This window comes from Macaca mulatta, chromosome 11, assembly GCF_049350105.2.
Source record: "Macaca mulatta isolate MMU2019108-1 chromosome 11, T2T-MMU8v2.0, whole genome shotgun sequence".
Classification (NCBI taxonomy): domain Eukaryota; kingdom Metazoa; phylum Chordata; class Mammalia; order Primates; family Cercopithecidae; genus Macaca; species Macaca mulatta.
The window spans coordinates 72,003,748-72,021,459 of NC_133416.1; the positions used below are offsets into that span (position 1 = coordinate 72,003,748).

The 17,712-nt window shown below is 41.1% G+C and overlaps 1 protein-coding gene across 3 annotated transcripts in view; it reads left to right on the forward strand.

Annotated features, from left to right (window-relative positions):
* Positions 1-16,524, forward strand: part of TBC1D30 (TBC1 domain family member 30) — a 111,803-nt gene extending 95,279 nt beyond the window's left edge. For 2 of the 3 annotated variants that reach the window (XM_028829698.2, XM_001116946.5), the window contains 4 exons: positions 2,456-2,568; positions 4,580-4,719; positions 8,414-8,620; positions 12,896-16,524. In XM_028829698.2, the coding sequence (XP_028685531.2) occupies positions 2,456-2,568; positions 4,580-4,719; positions 8,414-8,620; positions 12,896-13,683 (1,248 nt within the window). In that variant the 3' untranslated portion in view covers positions 13,684-16,524. Of the gene's footprint in view, positions 1-2,455; positions 2,569-4,579; positions 4,720-8,413; positions 8,621-8,792; positions 8,853-12,895 lie in introns of all 3 variants that reach the window. The other variant, XM_077954679.1, reaches the window with a different exon arrangement.
* Positions 16,525-17,712: the final 1,188 nt, after the last annotated feature.

Here is a 17,712-nt window from a genome sequence, read left to right on the forward strand (position 1 = left end):
TACCAAGGTGGAAGCCTAAAGGTTTCGGAGACCCTGAATGCTATGTCAGTGTGCCAGAGATGCTTATGCTCCTGGGATAAAATGCCTTCAGACGTGAGACCTTCAAGTAAGTGAGTGAATATTTGGGAAGGACTACTATAGACAACTTTGTTTCAGGGATACTGATTTCTTCTTTGAAGGACTAACTAAAAGTCGATGACAGAGAAAGGAAGACCTGAAGTGGAGGATGAAAGTGCAGTGGAGCTAGTTTTCTTTTTGGTCAGGTGTCTTTAGCTGAGTGGCCCCTGAGGGATCTTGCTCAGAGCCTAGACCATCAGCCCCGGCGCAGGGCAGGGTGCAGTAGGGGGCGGATGTACTTCCCTGTTCCTCTTATGAACTTCCTTCACAAGGCTGGATGAGGGAATTTACTGATAGCTTGTTACAAACTGGCAAAATGAAACACAGGTGAACCTTTAGCTCATCATCCTACTTATTGTCTTTAATAAGATATCTTATTTCACTTGTAAGGAATTTTGAAATTCTTAGCATCAAAAATCTCATCTTTTAAAGTTGAATCCAAAGGACATGGGTTTCTTAAATGTCTGAACACATTTCTAAACTGTAAGAGAGGAAAAAAAAGTTACATGAATGAGAGTTGATTCTTGGCCCAACTGTGGGATCGCAGTTGGTGTGTGATGGTCAGATAGTTAGGGCAGTGCAGCTCCTACCCAGTCCCTAGGGAAGGTGCTGTGCTCTGGATCGGCTGCTGAGGAGAGGATTTCACATCTCTTGCGTTCCCTCAAAAGGGTATGTGGAGCTAAGACATGATCGTAAGAGCAAGCGGGGAAGAATTCTGCAGTGGCAGCGAGGTAGCTGTTGGATACCTTTGTGGGATCAAAGAACATGAGAGTGCTTCTGACTACATTATTAATAAAATTATATGAAGTATTTTGGGCATACAGATGTATTAAGAATAGTACAATAATATCTACATACCCCCCATCCAATTTAAGAAATAAAAATTAACAACCACAGGAAAACACCCTCATATACTTCTCCCTGATCTTATCCCCATCTCCTCTCAGAGGTAACCATGATCCTGAGTTTCACACCCTTTATTTTTTAAATGAGGAAAAGGAGGCCCAGAGAGGTGGGGAGCTGGTTTAATTTCACACTTAAGGCTAGTGAGAGCCACAAGATGCCTTCTGCTTCTTTTCTTGGGGCACGGTTTATTGTTAGTAAACCTGTACTCCTCAGCCTTTGGGGTATAATCAAGTCTGGAGTGTCTGTGATAAGACAGCTTAGAGATTATGTTTGCAGTCCTTATAAGCTTGTAGCTTTGCACAGTAAGCATGGAGAATTGAAGAGAAGGAATTTCAGCCAACACCTATTTGTTTGGAATCTTGGGCTGGTACAGTAAAGTATAAAGGGATACTATGACATCTGGGGACAGTAAGATGTACAGGTTGTTAGAATAAAATTGCAGGGGACTGTCACAGTGGTGGCACTGAGCTATAAAATGAAAAAGCATCACAATCAAACCCCTTTCACAGCCTTCCTTTTGCTACATGCCAAATTAGACATCTTCTAAGCCTTCATAAAAACAGTCCTGCTAAAATAAAAAATACCATTTAAAATATTTTCCTAGGAAAACATTACCAGGCTATTTCTTTAGCTTCCTAGGAGAAATGAACATGTGATTAATATATATTTTCTGGTGAATAAGTACCAGGATTGAAGAAACATGTTTGGAGCTATTAAATTTTAATAAAAATAAGAAAGCGAACAATATTACTTTTCTGTTGCTGATAGAATGATACATAATTTTGAAATTCTGGTGGAAGCATGGGTGCTTTTCCGCATTTTTATTTATAGAGTTTTAACAGCCTAAGGTTTACACCTTGTCACTTTTTTCTTGTCTTTTTTTTTTTCTTTCAAATAACACCTAGCAATTTTCACCTAGAACTCATCCACAGACATTTAAAAAGGTGGTATCTTTGGAGAAAACTTGTAGTTGATCGCAAGATCATCCACTAGACTTAATTTTATCCAGAAGGCTGACCTGACATTAAATGTCTAAAAATCATCTAACAGAGCTGTTAAAAGTAAGCACTATGTAGGAAGAACATTTTTGAGTATTTGATACAGAAGACATAGGGAGCTGTGGATTTCTGCATTAATCCATTTATCGAACAACAGGAGGAAATCAGACTGCCCGTGATTGCCCACCCTTATTTACCAGTTGAATACCCAGCTGCAGCTGGGTTGATTTGAGAGCTCACTGGGTCGGGTTTAATCATCTTCTTTTGTCTGTCTTGAAAGCAGATGTTGAAGTGTAATCTCTCCACCTGCTGTGTAAGGAGCAGTATCTGCCTCTTCACACTCGACTTCATAAAACTTTAATGTTTTTCCAGGATTGATAAGAGTTGGTGAAGGCTACTGTTTCAGACTTGGCATTTTTGCTTTTGTTTTTCAGACTGTTTATTCCATGGCTCCGTTCCCTTTCCCACAATTGGCAGAGTTGAGGGAAAAATACACCTACAACATTACACCGTTTCCAGCCACAGTTAAACCCACCTCAGTTTCTGGGTAAGATTTTTTAATTCCTCATTGTTTTCATGATGGAAGACTTAATATCTTAATTTGTTATTGTAAATTAATATTTATGAAGCCCCAGAGATATGTTAAAGTAATTTGATGCTTAGAGTCTGAATGTCCCTTTCCAAATGGTTTTGATTTAAACTCAAGAGAGATTTTTAAAAGTGTACTTTCCAGAGAAATTTGGAACATAAACTGAAGAGATGTTTAGCAACCCCAAAACTTACCTAATGATATCAAGTATTAAAAATCTCAATAGTTAAAATAGTGTGGAACCTGTATACAAGTACACAGATGAGCTGATTTAAAAACTGTGAAGACCAAAAATTGACAGTTGATAAGGAGTTTATCATATGAAAAATAAGCATATTGAATCAAGGGTGAAAAGTTACACTATTTAGTAAATGATGATGGGCTAATGGGAACTAATTTGGAAAGAAAATGAGAGTCAGACCTCATACTAGATGCCAGGATAAATTCCATATGGATGAATGTATTAAATAGAAACAATGAAATAATAAAATTAGCATAAGAAAATGTGGAAGAATTCCTTTAGTTCTTTGGAATTGGGAAGGCCTTAATAACTGACTCAAAATAAAAAAAAAATAAGTACTTTAAATATAATTTTCTAGATGACCCAAATGGAACAAAACCAAACCTCTATAAGTAGACTCAAAAATATCTGTGGAAGGATATTTTTAACTTACTATACAAATTAGGGACGGATATTGCTAATATATAAAATTCCTAGAAATTGATAAGAAAATGGCCACCCAAGCTGGGTGTGGTATCTCAGCACTTTGGGAAGCTGAAGCAGGAGGATCACTTAAGGCCAAGAATTCGAGACCAGCCTGGGCAACATAGCAAGACTCTGTCTCTACAAAAATTACAAAAATTAGCTGGGTGTAGTAGTGTATACCTCTAGTCCTAGCTACTTGGGAGGCTGAGGCAGGAGGATTGCTTGCGCCGAGGAGTTTGTAATAACATATTATTGGAAACCACTCAAGTGTATACCATTAGCAGCCTAGTTCCACACTATGGGGTGTGTACATCCAGTAGAACTGTAAGAATGCATAAGGAAGCTCTGTGTATGAATATGGAAAGGTTTCTTTTCTTTGTTTTTTCTAAACCTCGCTTTGTCACCCAGGCTAGAGTGCAGTGGTACAATCATGGCATACTGTGCAGCCTTAACTTTCAGGCTCAAGTGATTTTCCCATATCAGTCTCCTAAATAACTGGGACCACAGGCACGTACCTCCATGCCTGGATAATTTTTAAATTTCTTGCAGAGACAGCGTCTCGCTGTGTTACCCAGTCTGGTCTTGAACTCTTGGGCTCACGCAGTCCTCCTGCCTTAGCCTCCCAAAGTGCTGAGATTACAGGTGTGAGCCACTGTGCCCAGCCCGCAAAGATTTCTTATATGAATAAAGGCATGATGCAGAAGAGTATATATAGTATGCTAATAGTTATCCAAAAAGAAGAGAAAAATAAAAGCATGTAGTCATATTTGCTTATGTGTGCTCAGAGAAACTGAAGAATATGTAAGAACAAGTAACGATGATCACCTGTGGGAGTTAGATGGGAGAGTCTCACAAGTGACCATGGTTACTAGTTTCAATGGGCAGAAGTTGGACAGAGATGGGAAGGAAACTTTTTATAAGTCATGTAATTATATATAATTCTTTTTTTTTGAGACAGAGCCTTGCTCTGTCGTTGCCCAGGCTGGAATGCAGTGGTGTGATCTTGGCTCACTGCAACCTCCGCCTCCCGGGTTCAAGCGATTCTCTAGCCTCAGCCTCTCAAGTAGCTGGAATTACAGGTGCACGGCACCACACCAGGCTAATTTCTATATATTTTTAGTAGAGATGGGGTTTTACTATGTTAATTATATGTACTTCTATGTTAATTATATATATGGCATTTAAACCATGTAACTGTATTATGTTTTGAAATACCTCTGGTTTTCTTTGTATATTTCTTTTTTGTCTTTTATGTTTTTCAAGACGACATAGTAAGGCCAGAGACAGTGATGAAGAGAATGACCCAGATGATGAGGATGCTGTCGTTAATGCAGTGGGGTGTCTTGGACCTTTTAGTGGGTTCCTGGCTCCTGAACTGCAGAAGTACCAAAAACAAATTAAAGGTAAAGAGGTGGCTCTTGATTTAGATTATCAAGATGTATTGGTTTACTACAATAAGAGTAACATTGTGTCCTGTAGATGCCTCAGTAATTTTCTGAACTGGTTACAACTATTAAAAGTCTTTATTAGGCTAGGCATGGTGGGTCATGCCTGTAAGCCCAGCACTTTAGGAGGCTGAGACAGGATGATCATTTGAAGCCAGGTGTTCAAGACTAGCCTAAGCAACATAGGGAGACCCTGTCTCTACCAAAACACAACAACAACAACAACAACAACAACAACATTAAAAAGTCGTTACTAGGCTGGGTGTGGTGGCTCACGCTTGTAATCCCAGCACTTTGGGAGGCTGAGGCAGGTGGATCATGAGGTCAGGAGTTCGAGAGCAGCCTGGCCAATATGGTGAAACCCGGTCTCTACTAAAAATGCAAAAATTAGCTGGGTGTGGTGGTGTGTGCCTGTAGTCTCAGCTACTCAGGAGGCTGAGGCAGGAGAACTGCTTGAACCCGGGAGGTGGAGGTTGCAGTGAGCTGAGATCATGCCACTGTACTCCAGCCTGGGCAACAGAGCGAGACTGCATCTTAAAAAAAAATTGTTACTAAAAGCATCTTCTCTGTTACTTTATCTTTTTATTATGTAATAGTTTCTCTCTGTATTATGTGTTACATGCATAATACACATTTCTTTTTCTCTATGGTGACTTTTGCTCCTGTTCATTGGATTCAACTTTGTATGCCCAGTTCCTTAGCACAGAGCCTGGCATATAGTAGATGCTTAATATACTCCATCTGAGTTTAATTTATTCCATACTGGCTTCTCTTACAATAGGATTACCCTTTAAATCAGAACATTATGGTGACCTCTACTTGAAATTTCTTGAGTGACAAGAAACTCATTATTTTACAAGACACTTTGCTAGATTCTTCCCCTTAGTCCATGGTTTCTAGTTACAAAGAGATAACTTCCACCTACCCGTTCTACTAATAGTTCTTCTCTTTGCTTTTTTTTTCTATTTGAAGCCATCACTGTTTATTAACTGACCAGATTACAAAAATAATCATGGTAGACCCCTTAGTTCATCCGTCTAATAAGCCTGTAGCTCTTCTCTTCCCTATTGCCAGCATTTCTACCTTCCACAAAATAGGAGGTCTTTTTCTTCATTGCACCTTGTGGAGAGGATAATTTAAGGGTCACAGGAAGTTACTGGCTTTTTTGAAGCCTTTCCAACAGTGTAGATCTCATGAATCAGATCCTCCATGCAGACGATGTCATATTTACCAAGAGATTGAGCAAAGTGTTATCTGTCATGGCAATTTGCTTCTTATCAATTTTGCTATAAAACTTTAGGTTTGGGTACGCCCATGCAATGTATGGTTCTCCAGTCCTCACCATGTTAATTGAAGCCTTGCTGAGCTTAACGAAGGTTCCATTGAAGATCTGATGAAGACAAAGAAACTCCAACACCTTTCAGACCTTTGGGCTCACACCATTGATACCTCTGATCCTTAGGGAAAGTGACAGTTTGGGTTCTGTAAGAACATAGAAGTTGCCAGCTTTTCTTGCCCTCCTAGCCATTTGAACCTCAGTTCTGTCCATCTGCCTGTATTCCTTGTGGCTATGTTTAGCTTTTTCATAGATAAGCTTCCTCCTTGCCTTTTGAAGCATCTTTTCAGCAAAATTCTTTCTCAGGTGCTTGATCTTCAGCTCTGGCAAAATTCCTTTGCTTTTTCTTAAGCATTTCTGGCACAGCAGGCACCTTCTTTTTCTTCTCTTCGACACCATCCGTGGTTCCAGCTGGAAAAGAGGATTCTTCCCTTTGGAAAAAAACAGAACAAGAGTGCTTACTCCCTCTTCTACCTGACATCTCTTCAAATCTTTGAGGACAGCTATCATGTCCTCCAAAGCTTTCTCAAAGGCCCAAGTTCAGTATTTCTTTGAGCATGTCTCTTAAGTTATGACTTCTGGACCTCCTAATATTCTATTAATTTACCTCTAGATATCCTGTAATTTGGTAATGTTCCTCTTAAAATGTAGTGCTCTGAATCACATGCCATGTTTTATTTTATTTTATTTTTTTCTATGCAGAATAGACTTCTGTGGTCTGGACATTATCAATGGTATGCACTGTTTTAAAGTTTGTGGTTCTCTACGTCCTTTCTTGTCTTGGGTGGCAGCTTTTCTTTTAGGATATTTATTCTACCTCTTCTAGTTTGAAGACCATTCTCCTTGTTCAAAGAGGTTAGAAATATGCTGAAAGAGGACAGAAACAGAATAGATGTCAGGCACCTCTGTGTTATCTTTGTCATCTGCCAACTTTATACCACCTTCTTGAAGTCATGGGGCTATCTTCTCATTTTTTCGGTTCTTGTTTGGAAGGTAAGAGCAGTGGCAGCAACTGCTGCTATTTCTAACTTTTGGTTGTGATCTTTTGGAGTATTTCCTGCAAGCCTCAGCTTGTTTTGAGTTTTAACCTTTTTAATGGCTGGGCTCATGCTGTTTTGTGAGTATGTCCTTGGTATGTGCTCTCCTCTCATCCTTTTAAATGGCTTTTAAAAATCTGAACCCAACAAGAGTCTTCTTGATTTCTGCAATGCCTTCTACCCCCTTTCTTATTGCTTGAGTTTCAGCTTTTGATTTCTAGCCATAGGATCAATATGTATTTTAATGGTAAAGTTTTTGAATCTGGGTTTCTGTAGCCTGGGTCTATGTTTCATTTTTTTCTCTGTTTTTCTTTCTGTGCATTTTTGTGCTCTAGGATGACATGATTACTTTCTCCTAAATTTCATCATTAGTCTTTCTTGTTGATTTTGCTCTGATTAGCAGTTTCTCTTTTAATTTCCTTCTCCTTACAGAAATGATTACAGTAAAAAAATGAAGTAAATTTCTGAGATGTTTAGCCTTTGTCTGAATAACACTGTCAGCAGATGTTAGGATAGTTGGAATCTCTCCGTCTTTTTTTACTCTGGCTCCCATGTCAGTTTTACAAATTGTGCTGGAGAAACTTGCTCTCTCCCACTTTGGCCTGTGCAGTCTGTGGGTTACTCCCACCCAGTATTGTTTCTCTTTCTTGGAGGTCATCTCAATTTTATTTAAGAGAAAAATCTACTAGTTGTAGCTATCACAGGAGCAGACACCACATCAGACATAACAACAGAGTGGACAGGAAATGTTTGTTAAATGAACAAAGCATTCATTTTAGTGATACAGTGGTCTGAAGTATTGATAATGTTATAAATTGTGTTACTATTTTTAATGTAAGAAGAATGCACTTTTAATGACTGTCTAAACTCTACAAACCATCAATCCTGTATAAATCCTCATGCAGTTGTGTGGAAATCTGTACAATGATTTTAGAAATTAGGAGTTATATCTTTCTAAGGGAATCTTAGAAAATGGCAGTGATTTTTATCTGGAAGCAGTTGATGTTATGTCTATATAGCTAACAAACTGGTAACAAAATCAAACACTGAACCCACATAGCTCATGTCAGACCCACAGTTAGGTTAATAAGAAAATACAGAAATATTTTCAGGAGCACATCAAAATAGGCACTAGACAAACTCTAGTATGCATTTTTTTCTTGTGGTTTAGAAGTTAATGGAGGTTAAGATACTGCACTGGGTTGTAGTGTAATCAATTTCCGTTTACTCCTGTTCCCCTCTGCCGACCATCTCCTTATGTCTCATCCTTCGAGTGCAGAGCCAAATGAGGAGCAGAGTCTGAGATCTAATAACATTGCAGAGCTGAGTCCAGGAGCAATCAATTCCTGTCGAAGTGAATACCACGCAGCTTTTAACAGTATGATGATGGAACGCATGACCACAGATATCAATGCACTGAAGCGGCAGTACTCTCGAATTAAAAAGAAGCAACAGCAGCAGGTGCATCAGGTGTACATCAGGGCAGGTAATGCGATTCTTCATCTCAATCAATTTCAACTCTATCTCAACTTGTGAAATGAAGAACAAATAATCCTAGTAAGGCCTTGGAATTACTAACTGTAGCTCAGTATCTGTCAACACAGCTGGCTTGAGATAATAGCATATTTAGCAACTCATTTTAAATTTTATTTTATCAGGCTCTAAAGAAGAAAAAGACTGCAGGTTCTTTTTAGGCCCCAAGGACCAGGCAGTTGATGGTATTAAACACGTCTCTACTATGTGTGCTGTGGAGAAGGGTTTACAAATGATTAAAGTGTTGCAAAGCCATGCAGTCCTTGGACTTGAGAAATTTTGGAGCTTTTGCCCCATAAATTTTATGCATCTGAGTATAGAATTTAGCTATCTGCACACTAGTAAATTAAGCTATATACTAGTCATTTAGGTGATATTATAACAGATGTTGTGATCAGAGAAAATGGAAAAAAAAAACATTAAAAAGCCTGTGCTTTGCTGACGGCAAGTATCTTGGGAGTATACTAAAAAGAATACAATTATAATGCAATTGGAAATGCTCTTTTCCAAGGATTGCCAAGCTTTTTTCTTTTCATTTCCAAAAATCCCAGTGAACAATCTACTTTATTGTTTAATATATGCTGATTTGGGAGTTGTTTATTCTTGCTTGAAGTGAATATCCTAATGAAAATGATGCTTGTCCAGAATTAACCAAAATATAAATTTGATGTGTTTTTAAAGTGGCATGTGAGCATGTGACTGATCTTGCACAAAAACTGAATTTACCTTCCATTTATCAGAGAAGAATAGTTGACTTCTTGACGATTCTCACTTTATCCTGAATCATTAAGAAACCAGTCACAAAATAAATGAACAATTTCACTTTAAGTTTCAAAAACATTGGCACATACATTTCCTCATTTTGTCCTTAAAACAAATCAATGAGGAAGGCAAGGACAGATAGTCTCATCTTCTTCCAAATGGTGTGGAAATGGTGATTCAGGAAGGCTTAGCAATTGTCCAGGGTTATATAGCTGTAGTGAGTGGTCAGGCCAGGGAAGGCTTAGCAATTGTCCAGGGTTATATAGCTCTAGTGAGTGGTCATGCCAGGGCTAGAACACAGGTGTTCTGATTCTTTGTACAGTCCCTTTTTAACTACACTGTACAAGTCTTTGGGTGTGATGGTAAACAATTGCTCAGGGTGCTAAATTGACCCAGTGGCTTGTATTCTCATCAGGGATCATCAAACTGTGATCTGTAGGCCAAATCCTGCTCACTACCTGTTTTTGTAAGTACAGTTTTTTGTTTGTTTGTTTGTTTGTTTTGAGATGGAGTCTTACTCTGTCATTCAGGCTGGAGTGCAGTGGTACAATCTCAGCTCACTGTAACCTCCACTTCCCAGGTTCAAGCAATTCTTGTGCCTCAGCTTCCCAAGTAGCTGGGATTACAGGATGCACCACCACGCCCGGCTAATTTTTGTATTTTTAGTAGAGACAGGGTTTCACCATGTTGGCCAGGCTGGTCTTGAACTTCTGACCTCAGGTGATCTGCCCACCTTGGCCTCCCAAAGTGCTGGGATTATAGGAGTGGGCCACCGCACCCAGCCTGTAAATACAGTTTTATTGGAACACAGGCATGCCCTTTTTTTTACAGGTTGTCTAAGGCTCCTTTCACACTACAGTGGCTAAAATATTTACAGTCTGGTCCTTTACAGGAAAAGTTTGCTGACCCTTTCTCTAGATCATGGTTGATGTGGTTATCTTTAAGGGAGAGATTGCCGCTCAAAGGCAAAGCTCTAGAGCATTGGTTCTTGAAATTTAGTGTGCATAGAGATCATTTGGGGATCTGCTAAAATATAGACTCTGTTTCAGTGGGTTTGGAATAGAGCTGAAATTATATGTTTCTAACAAGCCCGTAGGCACTGCTGGTGCTGCTGCTTGGGGACTGTATTAGTCTGTTTTCACACTGCAAAGAGACATACTTGAGACTAGGCAATTTATAAGAGGCTTAATGGACTTACAGTTAGTTTCACATGGCTGGGGCAGCCTCACAATCATGGTGGAAGGTAAGGAGGAACAAGTCACATCTTACGTGGATGGCAGCAGGCAAAGAGAACTTGTGCAGGGAAACTCCCATTTTTGAAATCATCAGATCTTGTGAGACTTAGTCACTATCACGAGAACAGCATGGGAAAACCCACCTCCATGATTCAGTTATCTCTTACTGGGTCCCTCCTACAACACGTGGGAATTATGGGAGCTAGAAGACGAGATTTGGGTGCAGACACAGCCAAACCATATCAGGGACCATGGTTTGAGCAGCATGGTTTTAGATGAGATGGTATACGATAGGATTAGCAGCACAGGGGGAGAGACTGAACTTGAACTAGAGGCAAAAAGACCTTAGCTTCTGAGACTTAATGGAAGGTGGTGAGCATGGCGGTTGAGGTATCAGCTTCCGAGGTTAGGGAGGATGGGAAATAGAGGCCTTTCAGACTTGATAGCTTTTGTTTTCATGGAGAAATTGGGGGAGAGTTGTTTGGTGGGAATAAGGTGGGGGTTGGGAGTACATGAGAGGTTAAAGAAAGTAATGAAGATTTAGTTAGGTCATTGAAAGGAGTGAGACAGGGAAATGAAAAGATTGTTTGGCATTGAGGACCCAGTGAAATGATAGGTCATGAATTTGAAGGGCTCAGTTTCAGAAAAAAGAATGTGGATTATGGATCCCAGGTTGGGGCTTTACTAGCAATGTGTGACAAAGAGACAGGGATGCCTATGAGGCAGTGATCTAAGCGGTCGGCCATGCATCTGGCAGGGTAGAGGTGTCAGTGAGCCGAAGACACATGAGGGGTTATGAGGAGCCTGAGGAATAAGGAGCCAGAAGTCTCTGTGGTTCATTACCACATATAGTTAGACTGGGAGCCTGAGAGCTGGAAGAGCCAAAGTGAGGAGTATTAGAATTAAATATTTTCACATAAGGTGGAGCTGGGTGATAAGGTTTAGGATGGAACTGGGGAGGCTGAGGAACTATGAGAATGTAATGGAGGGCCAATCACAGTGACAGTCAAATAATTGGTGAGGTGGCAGCAATGTGGTGAAGAGGAGACAGTTATCAACATTTTCAGTTGATATTGGGGTATGACCAGTGGTAAATGACAGCAGGAGAGAAGGGTGGAAGTTAGTTCAGCCAGATGACATGGACATCAAGGAGGAAGGAAACTCACACACACAGGGAGAGGCCTTCTCCCTACAACTTCTCTCTGCAGCTGCCATCCTGGGACCATGTGTGTTGAATGCTGCACTGGAAATAGGAGCCTGGTCATCGCCACAGGAGGTCAACGATAATGCCATTGACAGTGCCTTCTAGGAGAACAAAGCTTTTTTGTTTGTTTGTTTTGAGAAGGAGTCTTGCTGTATTACCCGGCTGGAATGCAGTGGCGCAATGTTGGCTCACTGCAACCTTCACCTCCCAGGTTCAAGCAGTCTACTGCCTCAGCCTCCCAAGCAGCCGGGCCTACAGGTGCGCACCACCGCACCTGGCTAATTTTTGTATTTTTAGTAGAGACAGGGTTTCATCATGTTGGCCAGGCTGGTCTCGAACTCCTGGCCTAAAGTGATCCTCCTGCCTTGGCCTCCCAAAGTGCTGGGAATTACAGGCATGAACCACGGCACCTAGCTGAAGTCAAAGCTTTTGGTGCTTTTCAGTTTTCAATTGGCTTTCAAAGTCCATTGAGGACACAGGAGTGGTTTTTCATCTCTAGGGCTAGATGCTGGATAGCTGTGATTTCACTGCATTCTCATTATCTTTTTATCACTTCTGTCACTCTGCTGGATCTCACTTCATAATATGCAGTGTGTTCTTTTCCTACCTCTCAGAGGCTGACAGATAATAATCCATATGGTCATAGTGTTTGTTGTGTTATTTTTTTAAATCTGCAAAGATTTTTCTAGGTACAGTAACTCTGAAGTTGCTACTCAGAGACAAGAGCTCTCTGTAAAAAAAACATTAGGGGGTCCAGGCCCTAATTAGGAATGAGGAGTCAGATGTTCCTTTTTGTATCATCACCCTATGGTCCCTTCTTCTTTAAAGAAGAGAGCATTGGTATTCCAGGCTCTTGGGTTGAATTCGGTTTCTGCTGTCTTCAGTCACATGCCTCTGCCCCTCCCTGCGGAATACATGGGAAGGGATGTGGTGGGCCAGGCTGGGAGGACCTCCGTGTGATTTCTGTTCCATGATGGATGTGTTTCTCTGTGGTGCACTTCATACTACCTTTCAACATTTCTTTCAGACAAAGGGCCAGTGACCAGCATTCTCCCGTCTCAGGTAAACAGTTCTCCAGTTATAAACCACCTTCTTTTAGGAAAGAAGATGAAAATGACTAACAGAGCTGCCAAGAATGCTGTCATCCACATTCCTGGTCACACAGGAGGGAAAATGTCTCCTGTCCCCTACGAAGACCTTAAGACAAAGCTCAACTCCCCGTGGCGAACTCACATCCGAGTCCACAAAAAGAACATGCCAAGGACCAAGAGTCATCCGGGCTGTGGGGACACCATAGGGCTGATAGACGAGCAGAACGAGGCCAGCAAGACCAACGGGCTGGGGGCGGCAGAGGCGTTCCCCTCTAGTTGTACAGCGACAGTTGGAAGAGAAGGCAGCAGCCCCGAAGGCAGTACTGGGAGGACGATCGAGGGGCAGTCTCCAGAGCCGGTGTTTGGAGATGCTGATGTGGATGTGTCTGCGGTTCAGGTGAAGTTGGGGGCCCTGGAACTGAACCAGAGGGATGCTGCAGCTGAAACTGAGCCCGAGGTGCACCCACCCTGCCAGCGGCACTGCCCAGAGCCGCCGAGTGCACCTGAAGAAAACAAAGCCACCAGCAAACCTCCCCAAGGCAGCAACTCAAAAACCCCCATCTTCAGCCCTTTCCCCAGCGTCAAGCCCCTGCGGAAATCTGCTACTGCCAGGAACTTGGGATTATATGGCCCTACAGAAAGAACGCCGACTGTGCACTTTCCTCAAATGAGCAGGAGCTTCAGCAAACCCGGTGTTGGAAACAGTGGCACTAAGAAACGATGATGTCTCCCCGAAACTTTGTATCTGGACTCACCTTTTCACAGTAGTGTAAGGGTTGCAGCTGAATGGCTCTAAAAGAGTTTTATTTGTCCAGTGAAAATGAGTAGGTTCAGGGATGAGCAACAGCCCATAAAAAATGGGAACTGGAAGTTTTATAATAGGAGTTAGAAACAGGGCTGTTTTCCCATCTACTTGCTAACTGATGAAGTGGATTCTTGTGGCAAAATAAATATTGTGGTTTTATAGTGTGAATTTTTCCCAATTTTTCATTGTGAGCTATTTAAAAAAGACTATATATCTAGACTGTTAACTCTTATCCATCCTTCTGTTCTGGGGGCCTTCAGAGTCCCTGTGACAGTGCCCCCAAACCTTCTAGTTCTCTGGGTATTACTAATATTCAAGCATGCACATACCAGCTTGCTAGGACAGAAACTGTAAAAAGAAAGTAAGTTTCTTCGTTACAAAAAACTTCCTGATCTTCCTTTTCATGGTTTACGGAGGGGATTGTGTCCTGTGAGATTTCCTACAGTATGAGTCTCAATTTTTTTTTAAAATTCTTATGCTAAATCATAGGAGAAAAATCTAGATAGCCTTTCTTTAACTGTCTATTTCTACCTGCAAAATGAAGAAAACCTTTCATCTCTTGAAATTTCGGTCGATAACCCAGCTGAAGATCTTATGCACAGGACACACTTGGCATATGCTTTAAGCAGTTGCTCCGGACAGCTTGCTCGCGCCACTGAGCTTTTCCTGAGGTTTGTGTTCTCCTCTTGAGGAGAGCTTTCATCCTCAGTGGTACGGATGACTTGATGGGCTCCACACAGAGCCTGGCCTGCATCCCCTACCACACAGCTCACTCACCCACCAGCTCTCGACTGCAGACGCACAAGGCCTCTGTTCAGAAGCCAGAACATAGCACCTGTGACTCTGTTACTTGAATTTTGTGCTTTTTGATTGGAGTCCTTTGTTGAGTACTTTGTTACTTGAACACTGCCTTTCTCTGGAGAAGGCCCCAGTGCTTTCTAGCTCCCTCTCACTCCTGCCCTTTCTAGCTCTCTCTCACCCAGCGGGTCAGGGATAGCACCTCTTGTCTCCACTATGCAGATGGGAACTCTGAGCCACACAGAGGTGAACTAGCACTTCAGTTACTCAAGGTCAGTACTCCCGGTATTCCAAGTGACTTAGCCACATTTCCTTCAGTGCAATAGGCAGGTTTAATGCTCTTTGTACACAGAGGCATTGGCTACATAGCTTGTAAAAACCAAGACTGGGAAGCCATTCACTAAAATCCCTCCTGACTCAAAGGACCTGTCTCCAGATGGTACAGAGTCCCTTGATGGCGTTTTACAAAACCAGCTCTGACTTCCTTATCCTGAACAGGGAGTTTATTTTAAGAATGCTTCATGCACCTGTTATTTGGCTGAGCAACAGGCTCACTCCTCTATCCCTTCTGCCCGCGGTCATTAGAGGAATAGACTCAGCCTTCATGTCTGTCTCTGGAAGACTACTGGCAATACTTTCAGGAATATTGTTGATGCAGCCAATATTGATTTGAGCAAATGGATTGTTAATTCTGAAACGAAAACTGTAATTGTAGAGCAGGCTTTTACTATGAGAGGTACTAATTTTTATAATAGAGAATGTGGTTGTGTGGGCTTTTTTTTGAACAGAAAACACACAATGACCTATACCGTGAGAAAAGCTATTTTATCCTCTTCGTGGTATTTTTACCCCCAAAGGAACTGAAGATGGAAAATATGACTAATAAGTTATTACAGTTTTGGTCTTGAATTCTGTGCCATCTGAAGTTAGCATCCAGCTTCTTAAAAAGCAGCCACGCCCACAGCCTGTTTTTTGGGAAGGGTGTAGGTGGAGAGATGGGCTTATTTTGCATACCACCCTCAGGGCCCAGAGACCCACTGCATTTTCCAAAGTTAAGCAAATGACACCATTTTCTTCCATCAGCTAAACTTTACAGATAAGAATGATTCCACCTCATATCCGTTTCTTTGCCCCTTCCCAAATGAGTCAGAATAGTCATGTTCCCCTTGAGGGATGTCTGACTTGAATGGAGAATTGTTCTTTCCTCTCTTGAATCAGCTCACCAGCTCCCTGATGGTCTGGGTTCAAGGAGTTGGTTAATGAGGTAGAGGCCACTTATTCAAGTCCTTGGGATTGCACCATTGCTGTCCACAAACAGTATCAACAACACATGCTGTCCCTGTGAACACTCTCCTCTCACCTGTTTCCAGGGTTGGTCTTCCTGAGAAGGGGATGGAGGAGATAACACACAGTTTGGGATAAGTATCTGTTGAATGAATGAATAACTGAATGGATAATAATAGTCCTCTGAGACAAAAATGGCCTTGTCAGAATTTTGAAAATCCAGCAGATTCCTGTTAAAGCACTCTGTGTACCAATAACATGCATGCATTGTACCAAGTAATCACAATGTGAATTGGTCAATTAATGAGCCTTGCCTACTTTAGAAAATAAACCTGCAGTAGCCTCTACCACACAGCATGTACAAAGACCAGTATGGACTTGCTGTCTTCCCTATGTATTGGACACTGTATGCAAACACCAGAAGTACTTAACAAGTAGTGGTTTCTTGATTTTTAGATATGTCTGTAGCCTCTTAGCACTTTTGCCGGGAATCAACTCATTTTGATGCCTCTGCACCTCAGTTCCTCTTACAAAAGCCTCCAGATGATCTAAATCTAGTTAGCAATGTCAGCCTATGGACTGCAACGGTTTGGGACATTGTATTCCTTTGTTTGTCTCTTGTTCTGAAGGATTGTATTGATCACAAAGTTATATGCATAAAGATTCTCATTGTTGTAACTGTTGTGCCATTGTCTGAGTGCATGCATGGAACACTGTTGTGACCGTCCCTTCTCTCTTCTTCCTTCACCCCCAACCCCAGACCCCACTTGGTCACATGAACCAGGGAAACAGCCCGATAAGCTCTATCTTCCCCAGTCTAATCACTGGGTTGCAGGGTGGCCTGTGACCTGCTCAGCATTTGAAGAATAGCTGGTTCCTGAATATGAGTAAGCACAGAGTTTAAAACTAAGAGAGTTTACCTAAAATTAACCTTTAGATCTACCATTTATTTTTGTCTTAATAAAATGAACAATAAGAATACAGTTTAGCTGCATGGCATTAAGGATTCTGTATGAATAGATGTATAGTTGCTACCATCTCCCCATATAAAATCTCTTTTTACAGTGTTTCTGAGCCACTTTCTTTGCTGCCTACAGCATTTGAGGCAGCATTTAAAATATATTGTTTTTCCTAACTAGAAAAGTAGCAGGTTTTAGAAAATTGGGAAAACAGAGCATAAGGAATCATCAATATTCTGTATAGATCTTTCCAGTACGTTTGTGTATGTGTGTACACGCCATTATCTACAAAAAAAGGTATTTTGAACGTGGTAGTTTAAGCTGTCTTTCTGGTAAATGCTCTTATACAATATGATTTTTAGTGACTAATATTCCTGCATGTGTTCATGCTGGAATTCACATAACCAGTACCTTGTCGAATAGGAGGTTTCTGACTAGATAGTAGTAGAGACCGTAACCTGTTACATGTATGTACATAGCCCAAATTATTTTCTTAGGATATGCGTATAGAAGTGGAGTTGAAGGGTCAGGAAATATGTCCATTTTTAAAACACATATAGCTCCAAATTGCCATTCTTAAAGGTTGAAGTTATACAAGCAGTGAATCAGAATGCCTGCTTCTCTACATCCTGGAAGAGGCAGCAATCTCTTTCCTTTTTTTTCTTTTCTATGACTTCTAGTGTTGAAGTGCCAACAGAAGTGTTTTAGAAGCAGTGATAATGGACACTCATAACACCCATATCTCATTCCTGACTTTTAAAAGAAGCATTAAGTAAGATGTTGGCTGAGGTTTCTGGTAGGTGCCTATTATTAGGTTAAGAAAATTCCCTTTTATTCTTTGCTTGCTAAGAGTTTTATTTTTCCCATCAACAGGTATTGACTTTCATAAAAAGAACTTTAATTGTAT